The following is a 17,883-nucleotide window of genomic DNA, read 5'->3' on the forward strand; positions in this document are numbered from 1 at the left end:
TTAGAAAAGTTTATCTATGCATTACATCGTCTTCATGAAATCAACAGGCAATTTCCCCACAAAAGTTAGCTTTATTTTAAGAGAAACTGAAACCAGAAAACAGAAAGCAACAAAGTTACATATAGTGCTGGACAAAATCTGCCATATACATTTTCTAAGAATGGTTGATTTAGATCCTGATATATCTTCTTCTAAAGGGTCAAATATCACATTATTAACAAAAAAAATTTAAATGTCAATCTTAATCATATTTTGTACTGTTTGGATGGCAGTAGATTGGTAACTTGCCTTTTTCAACTATTCTTTAACACTGAAAGGAGAATGCTAACAAAGATACCAAGTCAGAAGGCCCTAAAGAACAGTGTCTGTTCTAAAGGCCATATACAAAAGCTTGGTGGAGAGACTGGCTATAAAGTAAAAATCCCTCAACAACTACATATTATTTCACATTTCAGGAAAAAAAAGAAAGAAAGAAAGAAAACTATCATGAAAGGCAAAGATACTAAAAAACAAATATATAAAGAAGCTCACCCTCCCTAAATTATGAAAGTTCATATTGAGCCCATTCTTTGTTAAACATCCAGGTAACAGCCGGTGAGATTAGTGTCTAGGAACAGACACAACATCTCTTGTGACTCCAGTCACCAAACTGTCTCCAATACAGCAATTTCTGAAGTACAGTGCACAACCTCTGAGGGAAAAGATGAGGCTGCATCAGAAATTATTTTTGAGAGAGACAGTTTGTTTAAACACAAAAAGGAAAACCATTATGAATGTTAAACAACAGAAAAAAAGGTATTCCCTATGATCTTGTTGTAAGCTGTTTCTGAACCAATAAACTAAGGGCCACAGTGAATACTCTTTAAGCTACAGGCAGCACCTCAAAAGGGCTGAACACCATTCACAATTAGTTAACTCAAAACTGATTAACGCGCAACACTAGGGCACTAAGGGACCCTTTATTTCCATGAAAAGCATAAGCCAACAAGAAATTATAGGAGTTCCATACAGAGAAGTGAATGTGTAGCATAGTTATATTGCCTTTTCTGCTAAGTACACTTAATTTTCCAAATTTAAGGAAGAGTCTATTCTAATATAGAAAGCTTCAGCCAAAACTTAGCAATTGCAGAATAATTTTAAAATACATCCAGTTCTACATCCTCCTGCTTATATCTAATCACATCCAATAGCTAAAAAGTTACATGTTTTTTAAAACAAATATGGAGCATTAGAACAGGATTTTCACAACCATAAGCATACTACCGAATGTTCACTCATTTGTCAGCAGATAATATTAAAGAATTCATACTAATGTTATGGCAACAAGATGACGATGCACATAAATGCTGCATGTTCTGAAAGGTATTCAGTTTTAATTATCATGAACTGCTACCATCTATCATACCTCATTCTATGCAAGATACCAGGCCAGCTACCAATCCATAAACAATAATGTTTCATATACTTCATAGAGTAGCTTAAAACACATCATGATATGAAATAATTTGTATTACATAGTAATTTAATCCCTGGCCACAGGGTTAATGTTGGACAAAGTCTGGAAACTTTTTTCCAATTTGAATTACATACGTTAACTTTGCCACACACCACAGCACTAATGCATGTATTACTTTAGACATGCTCTAATTTAAAATTAAAAGAAAAAGCTGTTGCAAAAATACATGTCACCAATGTGGAACACATTCAAGATTGTATAAAAAGTACTGAACTGATATCCCAAAACAGGTATATTTAAGCAGTACATAAGGAAAGATTAGTTTTAATATGAAACAGTCATTTAAGTCACATACAACATAAGAAGCATGACTTCCTTTTTAAAAAAATGTTACACCAATACTTTTACTGGCAGGCAATGTTTATATATAAAATGAAAAGGATATATTTTATGCAGATGTGTATTATCTGTATTAAGTTTGAAGAAAGAAAAATGTTAAAGAGGTGCTACATTTGAACACCACTGATCTTGCAAAAATCTCAAACCACAAAGAGCATTTTACCTAAGAATATCTAAAAAAAGCCATGGGCCCAGAACTGCAGACACTTTGAAATGGTCTTGGCTTTGTGCATGCAGTTCTAGTGACTTCATTATGAATTCTCACATGCCTGAAGTTAAGCCTGAAAGTGTGCTTACAGAATTAGTGCTTAGTCAAAAAAAATCAGAGGTGACAAAGTATGTTCCTGTATGAGCAGCCCAAAACATAGTAACGAAATTGTATTTTTGTTTTAAATAGAGCAAACATCATATTACCCTTTACTTCTTTAGTATCTTTCATCTGAAGACCTCAAATAAAGCTAAGCCTCTAAATAGCCTTGGGAAGTAAGCGTTAGTCCAATCTTAGGAAAGAACAGACTGAGGCACAAACAGTTAACCTGTTTGCCTCAAGCTGCACAAGAGATCAGTAAAAGAGCGAGAAACAGGATTTTTGATACCCAGTTTCTAGCTTATAAGCAGCACTGCCACTTACTCTGACACTAATAACAAAATGAGTATTTTAAAAGGGTAAATTACATATTTTCTCATTTAAAGCTGGTCTCTGGCAAAAAGCAAGTTTGCCAGTATTAAAGGCTGTTCAATCCAGTTTATGGCTGTTTATTTCAGCCTTGGGAGAAAAGGAGGTGGGGGGGAGTTTGGGCAGTATAGGCTACACTTCCAAGCATGACAGAGAGCTGTTTAAAAAGGACACAGGCATTCCCCACAAAAATCTTCAGGTTGGTAAGACTTACAAAATCTTTGCAATATTTTGGTGTGCAGCACCAGTGCAGTCTAAATCACTAATAACAAAAGAATCACATGATAGTTCAATACAAATTGTTTCATGTAGAGTATTACAAAAAACTCACCTATTCTAACCAGCCCTCCCTCCCTCCCTCCAACCCTTCTATAACTAATTTCTAATTCTACCCAGCTGACATTTTTCTATTACCTTACTAATAAGACATGATTGCTGTTTTTCCTGTGCATACTTGAACTACTACTAGTCAATACATCCAGAGAAAAAACAAAGTGTAATTCTCTCTCTAGGTAAAGAACCCAGGTATACCAAGAGCATATCAGTAGGGCAAGCATACTGGCTAATGATTTTTTGAGATCCTATTCAGTCCTATTTCTATGATCAATGCTGTAAGAGGTTTTGTTTTGTTTTATTTGATATTTTAAAATTGGCATTTACTAATGCCTTGAATTTGTAAGTTAATATATGCAGAAAATTCACTGGGTTACAAACCCAACATGGTACCAGTTTAGAAAAACTGAAATAATTTTTTAGAATAGCTTTCACAAATACACAATTTAGGCCTTATAAAATTATATTCCAGTACGTTTGTTTAAGTTCATAAGAACACTGTATTTGTATTCTAATGTCTTACTAACTAATATAGAAAGCACTTGCCTAACTTGACATAGGATTGATTGAAAAGATTTCAAGAAAGACATAGCTATTTTAAATATAGTGTCTGCTCCAAAATCTTAAAACATTAATTGGACTTCCAAGAACAAATGCCTTGAAACATCTTCTCGTGTTAGGAATCAGGGGCAGGGGTGGAGGGTATTGTGAATAACATGCTTGGATAATAATATCACCACAAGATCTTTTGCTGACTGAATTTCCAAACACTGAAACAAAATTCTGATTTGATTTACATTACTGTAATTCGGAACCAGCTCCATAAGCTTCACAGTGCAAATTGTTGCAACAGAAATAATTTTATTTCCCACAGGAACAAACTTATCTAAACAAGGTTTGGTTTAGCTTCTACTTTAGATACCAAAAGGAAATTCTAACTGAAGTCAGTCAGTTACTAGGAGAACTACTGAAGATATTTCTTCAGAGTTTGTTTCTTGTTTGTTTTTTAATATAACACCCCTAACAAAACAAAACTAAGTTTAATCTCTGTACTAAGCAAATAGCGCTGAAAACAGAAGTCCTGACTTTGCATTACACTTTCTTTACGTCTCCATACAGGAAATCCTCAAGATACGAATTGTCTCATTCACACTTCGGACATTATTTCCTCTTTCCTAATGAGAGGTAAGACACAAACGAGAAGGATACTGCACTTAATGTTTCTCTGGTAAAAGATGGTATATAAAATTTTTCAGTATTAAAATAAAAGGGTTATGTATATCCGCAGAAAAAGAAATGCATCTCCCAGGAAAGTTTATTACTACAGTAGAGCCCATTTAATTCAAACACAATGGTGAACTGGCAAGCAGCTCTTATTTTTCACTCATTAGCATACCTTACCATAAAAACTACCTATAAATATGCACATTTGTATTCTATATAGGCTCTTATATTACTCATCACCACAGATCTGAACACATTCTGTCACATTAAGGAATGTGACTAGTACCTCTGATGCTTGCCATATCATTTAGTTTTTGAATGACTGGCAATTAAAACTTCCCATCAGTGGTGAGTATTATGAGCAGAGTCTGATAACAGAGTACCTACCACCTTTTATTAAGTAAAAACAAACAAATAACACCAAAAAAACCCTTCTTTCTACAGAAAAGCTCATTTTCAATTGCATATACAACTTTACCAAACTAGCTGCTTAGGCTAAAATGTTCAAGGCTAGATAGTCACCCATATTAAACAAAACGAAAACAAAAAAACCCAAAACAGTTATTTGAGATCAAGAATAAGATCAAATTACCCATATTAAAAGAGAATTCTTACAATCACACATGAAGCTCTAATGCCATTCATGCTTTTTACTAGGATTTCAAGTTTAGCAAAGAGGCTAAACTTCCGATTATTCACTCTTGATATGTGGTAAACTCGCATCTCATAATGCAAGTTCTATTTTTCTTCACCCTAAATTTTTCTTGTTTTTCCCCCAAAACTGAAAGACTGGCTGCGGCAGTGGAGGGATTTCAGTTTTAAGACTTTGCTGGCTAAATTATTTTGCAGTTCAGTCTGTGCTGAGCACACTCCATTCCTTCACACCCTTCTTCATGCCAGGTGGACTGTGTAAGCTCAGGATGACTGAGCAGGCTCTAGTTCAAAGCCCTAGGAGATGAGCAGGACTTTCTCTACATTAGTTCATTCACAGTTCTTGGGCAGCACCAAGGCTGGAGACTAGAACTATCAATGAGAAAGGAGCAGAGGCGTGTGATTGGACAATGATGAAAGAAGCAGAGACTGTATCCTGATGTACATGCTTAAGATAAATGAATTAAGGTTACATATGCAACCCTAGTTTTGGTATTCTCTAGATTTAAAGCACTGGCCTTTTAAGCTTGATCTTTTCTGACTTTTTAAATGCCAACAGATTTTGTAACTATTTCTAAGTAGTGCAAGACCTTGCAGGAGTCCTCAAAAATTAAATATTTGCTGAGAAGTCAAAGAGTTCACTGCCTTTTCAAGGAAATATAAAGGTGTGAGAGTTAGTGGGCTTCACTGTGTTGCTAGGCATGAAGTTAAATTTAAAAATAGTGTTAATGCATTATTTAAAAAAGAAGATTCAGTTATTTGACATATGAAGTCCTTTGTATTTATCCCTAAAATAAAAACTGTTAGTACAGCACATTCCTCCATGTCATCTCCACTACCTTCAAAGAAAGGTTAGCAAGAATATCAGTAATGGACATTCACCAATAATAAAGTAATGAGCACCTGCAAGTATAGTACCATCAAAACCGAGCACTAAATGCTAGTTTTAGTTAACACACTAGCACTAGTGAATAGAGGTCATTCACACAGGCACGTTTCTGCCTTCAGTAAAATTCTGAATGCACGTTCTCCTTCTCATCAGATGCCAGTTATGTTTTACAAGATCAAGCGTTTCTTGTTTCTGATTAAACAGTAGAATGTTTGCACACCTAAAACTAAGAGTACCAAAACTGAGATGTAAGTTTGAGTGAAAACAGATTAAGGAAAGAAAAGATACTAGCAATCAAAACTGATTGTCTGCAGAAAGTGAAATACCCCATTTGTAACCAAACCTTTGTAACAAGTATTTCAGCCACTACCACCAATTCATGTTGTTAGCCATCCGTATTCAATGCAGGTGGTCCTGCAGTTTCTCTTGTGCGCATTAACTGGACATCCTTGTCAGCCATACACGTATCACAACCCCATACTGCTGATGCTTCTGCTGTAAGAAGGCCATAAGCTGACTCAGTCATGCCTGTGCAGATTCGATGAAACCATTTTTGACAAGAGGCTTCACACAAGATGGCATCCTGGTCATCGTTAACTTCATGTGTACAAATTCCACACGGATAGACTGGTTCAGAGGATGAGTGACCATGACGACTGGGATGAAGGGGTGTTTTGCTGCTCTTTTCAGAGTTGCATCCTTCAGTGGTACCTCGAGGCTGGCGGGACTTGCTCTGAGTCCCATTTGAATGACCAGCATTAGCATTATCAGCACTATTAGAATGGCTGTTATCCTGATTTACCACATTGTTTCGAGTAACATTTTTTAGGTCACTGTTACCTTGACTCACAATGTCCTCTGTCCTGTGATGATGCTGATGAGTAGCAGTGTTCTGACTGGATGCTTTGCTTGTACCTTGACTAAAGTCTTGCTTTTGTGCTGACGATTTTGTCTGGTTGTAAGTGTTTGGCGGAGGAACAAAAGAATGGTTTGAATCTAGCTGAGAATTTGGGAAATTTGGATTATTTCCAGGACCAAAGTTAGATGGCACATCAGGGTGAGGTATCTGACTAGAATGACCAAAGTTCTCAGCAGGATTTGGTCTGAAATGTTGACCAGGAATACTGACATTTTGATTTATCTGACCACCACTGTAAGGTGGTTGATTCCCAAAACCTGGGTTATCATGTGGACCGAAGCTGAAAGAGTGGGGTCGACTAAAACCCATTCCAACGGGGTTTTGAGGAAGAGGGTGTGGCTGGTTTCTGAGAGAATAAGAACCACCATATGGCGAGGACACTCTGGGGAGCATGTGAGGTGGCATTCTGAAAGTGTTATAGCCTCCAAAGCCAGGATAACCAGGATTACTAAAATATGGATTTCCTGAAGGAAGTGGTTTATAAGACACAGTATTATAGTTGTCATCGAATGGATTTGCAGCTACAAGGTGGTCAGAGCTTGGATTCGGCGGTGGAGCATATTCAGATGGAGGAGGAAACGATGATCCCTAAAAATGTTTTAAATACAACATTTTAATTAGTTTTAATATGTCCCTGCAAGAAGGCCAACTGCAAAGGTCCTGGATTAGTGGCACTACTGCTGAGAGAACCATTCAGCTGTTATGTAAAGCTCACCACTGTACCCTGCCAGGCTATCTGAAATTTCAGCGGGCAGGCAAGAGAGGAGTTTGGGCCCCAGATAACATAGTGATTTATAGTAATGTCATTATTTTAAGAATTGTGCAGTTGCACAATCATGCTGCTGAAAATACTACTTAATGTACAACTTGTGTTTCTTCATCTTTTACTTAAGGAAAGAGGGAACAGAGAATGTGTTATTTAAATGTACATGCACAAAATGCTTCAAATGCTTTAAAAAGCAGATTTGGAGCATTTCCTTAGTTTCACGTGGGGATCATTTTACTGAATATACACCTCTTAAGACACCCCACTTCTATGAGGATATAGAAACTTAAAATACTAATGTTACTTTACTCCCCTCCCCCCACAAAAAAAGCATATAGGAGTCTGCATATGGAAATTTTCTATCTTCTGTGTACCAGATAGAGGTGCCCCCTATGCCTATGAGCACTCAATGATTGTCAGGATGGTCTGGAAGGTATCATCAGTAGGTATAAAAATACAAGGAATTTTGGTTACAAGGAATAATCACATTTTAGAGCTCAGAGGCTGCTTAGATATCATCAGAGTGGCTATACAATTGAATCTCATTCTAGACTAGCCTGTGGGGAACATCTAGCCAGTTCACTCTTACCTCTGTCCCTGATGCTAACTATATTCACAGAATGTGCATTTCACCGTAAATATTGGTAACCAAAGACTGAAGAAACAATTCTTTTTACCCATGTTTCTACTGTCCTGTAAGTTTTGAACATGGTAAGAAAAGACAAGAAACTGATCTGTGTTCTCTCTACAGTTATCATCCCTCCAGAGCAGAGGAAAGCTCACCAACAGAGAGATCCAAAAGCCTGAAATTATCTCAGAGCAGGTTTCACCATGACTATTTTAAAACAAAACAAAAATTAAGAAAACAGATCCACATCTAAATGGAATTTGAATAGGCCTAACAGAAAGTGATTGTTTCACCTGTGTAAATAAAATTACTCTCATTGGGCAGTATAAAATTAACAGATACTCTCAATCATAAAGCTGAATGAACACAAAGGAAAATTCTGCATTATAGGTATCTAATTGCTTTACATGTTTTGTATCTAGGCTTCCTTTTCTGGAAATAGCAACCATATAAAAATGCCAAATTGTAGAGATTCACTGGAAAGGAGCCGAACCTGCCGCATAGCTTTTGCTTGAAAAGCACTAGGAGAATATGCCAAAAGTTTGGTTGAAACATTAATAAACTGTATGGATCCATTAGCTATATTAGCCATTACATATATAGAAGTAAGGGTAAGAAGAAAAGTAGTCTCATGGCAGCTAATCATTTTGTACAGATTTCTAGCAATGGCTACGAAGTCATTAAAATAAAGTCTGTCTCAGAATCAAATCCATATGGTCAAACACAGTCATTTCAGTCTCACTGTCCTCCTCCCTTTATAGGACTTTGGCAACCTACGGAGATCTAAAATAACTTCGGTGAGAGTAACTAGGGTTATGAAGTTTCATAAAGATGACACGAGGGTGGAGATTTCAACTTAGCATTTACATAAAAAATATTTTAATAATGCTTCTATTTGTGAGAATGGACTGATATTCTGAACGGTGAGATAGTCATAACAGCAAACAACATTGAGTACACTATTTACTAAGAAATCAAAAGAACCAGAGACAGTTTACCTGTGTATTTGCTTTGCGCTTTTTCTTATCAGGGCTTCCAAGCTGTACTCCTGGTCCTCCTAACCCATCCAATCCACTGTCACCACCTACAAAATTTCAATCAGTGCAGTACTGCATTAGTTTCCTTACAGACTGTATCTTAAGTCTTTGTCTGTCATATCAACAGACAGCCATCACAAATACTGAACTTCCATCAATTCTGCTGCCTTACATTACAAGCCCTTGAGGAGCATACCTGGAGGTAAAAGGTAACATCTCAGATACAGCTATCTGATGCCATTAGGACTCTAACGTCCAATTCACGCTCATTACAGTTAGAATAAGTATTTCCATTTATTTTATGTTCATCAGTCCCTCAGTTCTTAACATCTCTTCTTCGCTAGTCAGAAGTATTTCTTATTTGCATAAAACTTTCAAACCAACTGCTTAAAACCATGCCTAAGACTCACCATAACTTACACAGACATGGCATTCATCAACCTCATTCTACCAACCCACAGCAGTATGTTACAATATGCCGAGAAGGAAAAAGCAAACAGTAGCAGATCTATGAAAGAAAACCACTGAAAACTTGCCATATTGTTTAGACAGAGCTCCAGTTTATCGGATCTAAATTTCTTTAAATGTGAGACTTCATCACACAAAAAGACACCTGCCAAAAATAATGAGACAGGTTCACTTCGATCCTGCTCTCCTGTGCAGAAAGCTCATAGAACAATTAAGCACGGCTGCTCTGGCACCAAAAGAGATAAAGAACGCTCATTTTACAGATCACTTGATTTCACTTTGAGCAATACAAAGAAATATCTATCCTTGACATGACACTTATCTCCACCTTTCATAAGAGCAGAACAAGCTCCCAAAGTTGTATAAATCATGACTGTCATTTTTTAAAATCTAATAAGACTATAGAGGGAAAAAAAGAGATTCTAGTACATTCCTCATTATCCCAGTAGGTTTGCCTTTGTGGGGTTCAAGTCAATTTGCCTTCGTGGGGTTCAAGTCAATTTGCCTTCCTTTGGGAATGCAAAGATGACCCCGAGACAAAGTAAGAAAACACTTTCAGATGATACGAAAGCAGCCCATTTTAAGATATTAACATCATCACATTAAAAAACTGTATGTTATTACAGTTTTATCTTGGCCTATTAAAATAATAGCTTGTTTACTTTAAAAAAAAAATATATATATATATATGGAAAGAGACAAAGAAAAATTACTTTTTGCTACTGAGAACAGTAAAAAGTCAGCAACACAACCTAAAAATTGTTGTATTATTTAAAACTCATATTGAAAATACAAGTCAAACGTTATCAAGATGCATGCTGCTGCACACATGGGTTTCTCTTTATTATCAAAAACAACCTGAAGATAACTATGAATTACAGCTAGTATTATGCAAAGAAGCATAACATATAACATTAAAGAGCTCTACAACAGACAAGTATTCCCAGCAGATAGTTAAACCAGCTTTAGGACTGTTCAGTAAAGTAACACCAAATCTCCCACACAGAGGGGAACTAGACCTATCGTATACAAACTAAAATATCCAAGAATTATTTCAAATACTGCTGATGAAAGGAGGCCTGTAACTACCTACTGAGACAGATTTTCACTCCTAGCATTCCCCCACCCCCCCACACACTTTTTTTTTTTTTTTTGGGGGGGGGGGGGGCCTGAAGAGGTTTCAGGGAAATTGCCAGTCCTACCTCCAATAAAAATCCAGCTCTGCCTCTACTTTAATAAGTTCTGTTTAGCTTTGGCTGTTGCTGTTGAAATTTAATCTCATTTTTTATATATGTAATTCCCAAAGCATTTCATTACACATTCGGAAGATAAATGGACATCCCAAATCAACAGCTATCGTTACTGGCAAATTTTAAGCCTGAATGTCAAAGACCATGGCACGATGTCTTGATCATGTTCCGAAAATAAATTCATGTTTGAGCATAATGTATCACGGTACAACCTGCCACCAGAGTAACTGGAGATTACTCTGAAACAGAAGTCCTTTTTGCCTTGCTTTAGAATGCAGAATTTTGCATATATTTTAGAGTGCTATGAAGCACTGCAACCCCATTAATATAGATAAATAATCACAGTATAAAATTATATACAAATGTCCCTTAACTTTTGACCCTATAAGTCATCTGCTTGATAAACTCTTAGCTCTGAACTGTCCCCACACTTCCCATCAGCTTCTTCTCTCTGATTCTTACAAGCATATCCTAGTTTCCAAGGGACAGTATTGTGAATCCCCATCTTCACAACCACGTAAAGTGCTCTGTTTACAGCCCTGTACTGCTGATAGCAAAATATTACAAATATCTAAGTTTCTTTCAATTAAATTCAATAGCTAGTAACACAGAAATTAATAAGTTTATGACCAAATAGAATGCTGAGGACCATATGAAAGTGCTCAGTGTTTTACATTATTATAACTTAAAACTTTATAAAATTAAGTATAAATTTATTCTCTGGGATCTGATCCTTCAAATATGTAAGCATATAAATATTAGAATTCCAGTGATAATTCCCAGTAATTTCTATATGGATTACTTACATGGGTAAAGCCACTCCTATGCCTTGGTTTGCAGGACTGGGTCTTATGTCTGAAAACGAACAAAGCTTTTGTATTTTCAGTTCTCACTGTGTGAGGTCAATGATTTGAGTTAGCCCTATGAATTTATATTTTCCCTATAGATTTTATAATGATTTAATTTATACATGAAAGGAAGTTGAATGTTAGTCCTAGCATACTTCCAAAAAAAGGGTGAATAAGGGTTATTTTCATGCAGCCAAAATAAACTTTCCTGAAAGTCACTTTTGGTACCTACCACACAGACTTTTCATTAAAATGGGTACTGAGCATTTTAGAACGTTGTGATATTTGCACTAATTGGGCAAAAAAATATTTTATCACCTGAGACAGTTTTCCAGGAAAAAAATATGTTCCTTTTGTCTGAGACATCATATATATAGATGAATTTAGAGATAAATACGTATGTGGTAACTATTCCTCTTTTACATTATGGATAAAAGGTATTTCAGCCATTTGAATTTGTGAAGTTCAGAGGGATAAGTCCCATGTTCTCTTCAATTTCACATATGCATATACACAAGATAGACATTTACAGTTTTAGTCAGGAGAACTGAAGTTTGCAGTTTAGTTTATGCATTAACAGATTATGATTTTGCATATAATATATGCTGTGCTCAATATGCGGCAAATAAACCCTGGACTTCGATTCATACTCACTGACAAACCCCTCTCTAGGTTTTCACAGGATGGGTGCCACAGTCTTTCTACATTGTGCTTTATCTAAGTAAGAATGTTTTCCCAAGAAGTATAAATGGCCAATTATACTTTCTTTCACAGACAGGAAACTAAAAACAGTCCAATTTTAACCAGGTTTAGTGAGCCTATTCTGTGGCCCTGATCCTGTAAACAGTTTTGATATTAAGCAGTAATCCCATTGAACTCAATGGGAAACTCAGGCATGTGAAACTCTGTATGTGCTTAAATATTTGCAGAATCAGGGCTTGAGAGTGGAGGAGTTTAATGAATCCCAGTCTCCTTTGTAACACTGCTGCATATTTTCATTCTCTCATTGTCAAGGTTGCAAACCAGCTGCTACTAGAACAGTTTTAGAAAAGTGCACTGAAAATCCACGGCTGCATGCACAGCAGAATCCTCACCTCTCCCCACTCAACCCAGCCATAAAAAGCTTAAAACATCCAGAACAATAGAATTCCGGGGCAAAGCGGGAGCGGAGGAAAAGAGAAGCAATAAATACCAGGTTTTATCATTTTGCCACAGTTTTCATCCAACTAAATAAGCCTGCCGTCTTCCATTATTTCATTCAGAGATACATTTCTGCTTTTCATCACTGTAAGGATACAACTACCATAGTTGCTACTGCCCTTTAAATAAAGTCCGTTGTGCAGCCGAAATCAGGGGAGATATCGCGTATGTACCCTTTTCCTCATGCATTTCAAAGAAACGCGTACTCCAGGGCTCACCAGAGCGGTACAACAGCACTATCAATAAAAGAAAAAAAAATCGGGAAATTTTTCGTGTGGCAAAAAAAAAGGGAAAAAGAGGGAACCCCGACGAAAATCAAACACTAGACAAACATTCGAGGGTGAAAGAGTGAAAGCCGAGTGCGATTTATGGGCTCTGCATCCACACTACCTCGGACATGTGGCACAGCCGACGTATTCCCTTGCACCAGCAGCATGCACGCTGCATACTAATGGGCAGCACCTCCCGAAAAACAAAACGGCCGCGACCGCGCAGCCGCCCGGCTCCGCGCCCCGGGCGAACCCGCGCCCCGAGTGTGGCGTGTCGGGGCCCGGCGGCGGCGGCGGCGGCGGCGGGCGGGCGGGCGCCCGCGGGGCCGGGCCGGGCCCCGCCGTGAAAACTTAGCGCGGCTCCAGCGCCGCCCGGCCCCGCCGGGGGACCAGCCCGCGCCGCGCGGGGGGCGGCAGCCGGCAGCCCCGGACCCGGCCGCGGCGGGCGGCGGCGCTGGGGGCCGGCCGGTGCGCGCATCCCGCGGCGCTGCGCGGCCACCCTCCTCCTCCTCGCCCCGGGAGTTAGGCCCCGGCGGCCGCCCCGGCCTCGCCGTACCTCGGGACCTCTTCAGCGCGATGGGGTCCTTCTCCTGTTCCGCTGACATTACAGACCGCGGCGCATGGCTCCCAGGGCGGCAGGAATCGGGGCTCTTTGATGCTGCTGCCGCCGCCGCCGGCCCGCACCCCGCCCCCGCCGCCCCCGCCTCCTCCGCCGCCGCCCCCCCCGCCCGCTGCTGCCGTAGCCGCCGCCGCCCCAGCCGCGGAGCCGCCAGACTTTGCAAAGTTTGGGAGCGGGAGGGCGCCGCGGCGACCCTGCGGCGGCGGCAGCCGGGCCGCGGTGAGCGGCGGGCCGCGGCCGGCGCCGCCCGGGGGCTGCGCGGGGGCCCGCGGAGCGGAGCGCAACGCCGCGCCGCGCCGGCCCCCCGCCGCTGCGGGCACCCGCTTCACTCGGCTCCCGCCGCCGGGGCTGCCAGGCCCCGCGGCCCCGCGCAGCGCCCTCTGCGGGGAGCAGCGCCGCTCGCCGCGCCGGCCCCCGGCGGCGGGCGCAGCCGCCCCTCCCAGCCGGCCGCGGCGGGAGGCGGCGGGGCTGCCCGCGGGGCGTCCCGCGCCCTGCGCTGCGCTGCCATGGCCGCGGCCCCTCCCGCGGGGCTCCCGGCCCGCGCCGCCCCGCGCCGCCCCTCAGGCGGCCGCGCGGAACAAAGGCGCCGCCGCCACCACCCTCCGGGCGGCCGCCTCGGGCCTCGCTGGCGGGGGGAGAGCCGCGCCCGGCCGTTGGGGCGAGCGGGGCGGGGGGGGGGGCGCGGGCGCGCCCTCGCTGAGGGGCCGAGAGGAGCGGGAGGGGCGCGGGGCGCTGCTGCTCGCGGGTGGTTGGCGGAGGCCGCGCGCCGTCACCGCGTCCTGGCGGTCAGGCCACCCGGGGCAGCCGCTGCCCGACTCCCGGCCTGGGTTTGGCCCGGCTGCGTTTACAGCCTCACGGCTTGCAGCTCCCGGGGCACGTGCGCAGCCCCGCGTGGCGCCGGTGGCCCACGCCGAGCCGAGCCAGGCGGCCGGCCGCGAGGTCCGCGCTGACATGGCCTCCTCGCCCGGGCTTGGCCTGGCGGGGCCGGAGGGGACGTGACCCGCTGGGCCCGACCAGTGGCCGTCAAAATGGCAGTAGCCGTTCTGAGCTGTCAAGAAAGCAAGGCGAGAGGTCAGTCGCCTCTGTCAACACTGTAATGCTGTGGAAATATATACGTTTTTCCGCAGTTTCCTGTCTTCCAAAATGGTTGCCGTTCAGCGGTGTTAGGTGCTCGGTGTGTGCGAACCTCTCCGGGATGGGAGGCGTTCTCTCCGTCGGGGAATGGTAACCAGGTTCAGCGCGTGCCGCCTCCTGGTCTCCCTTCAGAAATTTAGGAGGAAAAACCACTTTGCTCATGTCAGTGCTACGTTAACAGATACTTCAGACAGTTGTGCAGATACACCTAAAGTTTTCACTCACCCAGTTTTAGCACCAGCGACTATGAGGGGGAGGCTTTAGAAGACACCTGCCCTTATTTCGTGTGCTGGCTACTAGCGTTATATGTTCCATAAGCCGAAAAGGTCAAAAGAAGAGTGAGGAGGACGGTCCGGCCCTAGGATAAAACTGAGAAAAGTGGGTTTACAAGGGCTCATGAGTGATTCAGCTAGTTAAGTTTGTAACAGGTACAGAAAAAAATAAGTCTCTTCTTTTTTGTGCTATCTAGTAATAAACAAAAGAACAATTTAGCAGAATAATGGCAAATTCATGCAGGAAAAAATATACAACATTCACTCCCTATGAGAACAGTCAATTTTCTGTAGAAGTTTGAAACGGTTTTGTATAGCCTACAATAGCTTTTGTCCTAAGACATGCCCAAATGTAGTATTTTGCATCGGGGGCTTCTTTTCCGTTTTTCTGTGTTTTGCACAGTAGAGTCCTCATCCCTGACCAAAACCGTTAAGCACTTGTATTAAAATAACTATGTTTTGAATAAGGATTTATTTTCGCTCAACTGGGATAAAGGTGTCAAGGTGTAATGTATCTGGTTTTTGCAAATACCTTATTTTCCGTTATATAGCAGCATTATTTCTTTGCATAGCTTCATGTTAAATGGATAATTGTGACTTCCAGTATTTGGAACACATTTTCTGGATGAAAATGATGTTCATGTAAAGGCTAAGGTGTCAGTGTTTTTATGTTTTTTTTTTACTTTTACATTATTTTGCATTTCTATTCCAAATAAAGTGAAGAAAGAAGTTCAGCTTTTTTATCATTTCTGTCCTTCCCTAGGCATCGTTTTTATTTGTCCACAACCTCTTACTTTGCAGCAATCCCAAAATGCATGTACCTTGAAGTACAGCACATTGCCAATATTCTCTTGGGATCTCGTGCTTAATTTTGTGTAATCTTGCTGAAGTATAGCTTGTTATTACCTAGCTAGGTGGGTGTGAGCTAGTCTATATTTGGAGGAAGATGTTATGCATCTTATCTGTGAAGAGATTTGCATTTTCTGTGATGGAGGTAGCTGTAGGCCTAGATGATTCTCCTAGGACTGCATGAGCTTTTGTGCAAGGCTGCCTTGTGATAGCATGTAGGCTGTAATTATGAATGCGCAGATTGATGTCACTGAGTCTGTGAAGGTTTCTAGGGGGAGATTGTCTGCATCAGAAATGTGAGCAGGGAATTCTGATTTTGCCCAGTACTCCATTTGCAAAAAATTACATCTGTTTTGCTGCTCAACCAAATTCAGCTTTAACTTGTGCTCAGGCTTTTAGTGTGTGGTCTGTGAAATTCTGTGGGACTGACTTTTCACTTCTGAAGCGATGTTTGAAATGGCTGAGGTGGTGAGTGCTTGAAGTGGATTAATTCACTTGGCCCAGCATGCCTGCACTGACATCTCAAACATCGCAAAAAAGTCAACAAAACTGTAATTACAATACAGCGCTGGCCACCTGATCACCTTGCTGCTCATTGGTGGTCCTAAAATTACTGCAGCATTTCTTTCTCTCAAAGCTTAGCATTAATTAAGAAAGCTTAGGAAGGACCTAATAGCAACCTTCCGATACCTAAGTGGAGGTTACCAAGAAGGCAGAGCCAGGCTTTTTGCTAAAGTGCACAGCAGGAGAACAGGAGACAATGGTCATAAATTTTAAAAAAAGAAGGTTCTGACTGGATATGACAAAAAAAAATCGTTATGAGGCCAATCAAGCATTGGGCCAGGAGCCCAGAGAGGTTGTGGAATCTGTTCCTTTTTAGGATTTTTAGGACCCAACTGGGCAAAACTCAGAGGAGCCTGGCCTGAGTTCAGCGTTGACCTTGCTTTGCGCAGGAGGTTGGAGTAGGGGCTTCCAGAGGATTCTTTTCAAACCTGAATGATTCTGTGATTCTGAGTTAATTTTCTTCTTCTTAACAATAACTGAAGTTCTTGCTTCCTGCTGGAGTACTCAGTTGTGAACCATTACTATTTTTTAAAGTTTAATAATTTATAGCTCACCTGACTCTTGAAAAAGGTGGATTCAGTGAGATAACAGTAACTCCAATCACATGTGGCACATCAGGCCTTAAAATATTATTATGTATAGAAAGCTGTTTTAGGCAATTTCTAGGTTCTTTGCCTTCTGAATTCAGGTTGTAAAAAAGGCTATTGAAAGAGCTTTTCTGTACAGACTACCAGGAGGTAAAGGAAGTTCTTTTGTCAGTCACAACTAACATTGTCATAGCAGCTGAACTTTCAGCACTGCACTGCATCATCAGAAGGAGAGAAATAACAGAGAGACATGGGTCCACAACCTAGCCTTGTCATCGAAAGGGTTTATGTTACATCCTTCACATGCATATATATCGCCTATCTCAGGAGCAAACAGAGTAGTGTAGTAGCCCATTTTAACAACATATGAATGTATAAATGTATGCTAATGGAAAAAATACAAACACTTCAGAGAGATTTACTGAAATAAAAAGAACTCAAAAAGGAAGAAGTGAAAGCTTCATTCTGTTTGATTTTATAGGGGCCAAGATTTCATCCTAGAGGAATAAAATTAGGAGAGAAAAAGGAAGTGTGTTGTCAGAAGAAAAAAATAATAGAGGTAGCTGCCTGAAATCCGTAACTCTGCCACTTCCAGTACCAGGGGAAAACGCAGGTTTTCTTTTCATGTAAGTCATATATGTTATGTAATAGAGCACAGAGCTTTAACCTGTCACAGTCACCTCGATATACCAACTCCATCACAGAAAGCATCCTGCGCAGTGAGACAAATACACCCCCTGTGCAGCGCGCAATGCGCATATGCACCCGAGCTGCTCCAGGCTCGTGTGCAGGCACGGCACGTGCAGCCCGCTCGGGCAGCGTCGGGATGCCTCGCGCACGAGGAG

The 17,883-nt window shown here is 41.3% G+C and overlaps 1 protein-coding gene across 2 annotated transcripts; it reads right to left on the bottom strand.

The window, feature by feature from the left end:
• Positions 1-51: 51 nt before the first annotated feature.
• PYGO1 (pygopus family PHD finger 1) lies at positions 52-14,271 on the bottom strand. Of its 2 annotated transcripts, XM_064517395.1 has the most exons (4): positions 13,570-14,271; positions 12,918-12,980; positions 8,940-9,025; positions 52-7,135 (listed from the first exon to the last, which is right to left on the bottom strand). In XM_064517395.1, exons 1-4 carry the CDS (start codon positions 13,616-13,618, stop codon positions 6,014-6,016), a joined length of 1,320 nt encoding a protein of 439 aa, XP_064373465.1. In that variant the 5' UTR covers positions 13,619-14,271; the 3' UTR covers positions 52-6,013. The 2 variants fall into 2 exon arrangements, with proteins under 2 accessions (XP_064373465.1, XP_064373466.1); XM_064517396.1 differs by lacking the exon at positions 12,918-12,980 and having other exon boundaries at positions 13,570-14,268.
• Positions 14,272-17,883: the final 3,612 nt, after the last annotated feature.

The sequence above is a fragment of the Dromaius novaehollandiae genome, chromosome 10 (genome assembly GCF_036370855.1).
Source record: "Dromaius novaehollandiae isolate bDroNov1 chromosome 10, bDroNov1.hap1, whole genome shotgun sequence".
Taxonomy (NCBI): domain Eukaryota; kingdom Metazoa; phylum Chordata; class Aves; order Casuariiformes; family Dromaiidae; genus Dromaius; species Dromaius novaehollandiae.

Coding starts and splice junctions, on each gene's coding strand:
- PYGO1 (XM_064517395.1), bottom strand. CDS start 13,618: ATGTCAGCGGAACAGGAGAAGGACCCCATCGCGCTGAAGAGGTCCCGA. Junction 9,026..12,917: donor TGAAATGCATGAGGAAAAGG/GTACATACGCGA, acceptor GAAATTTTGTAG/GTGGTGACAGTGGATTGGAT. Junction 7,136..8,939: donor AGCGCAAAGCAAATACACAG/GTAAACTGTCTC, acceptor AAACATTTTTAG/GGATCATCGTTTCCTCCTCC.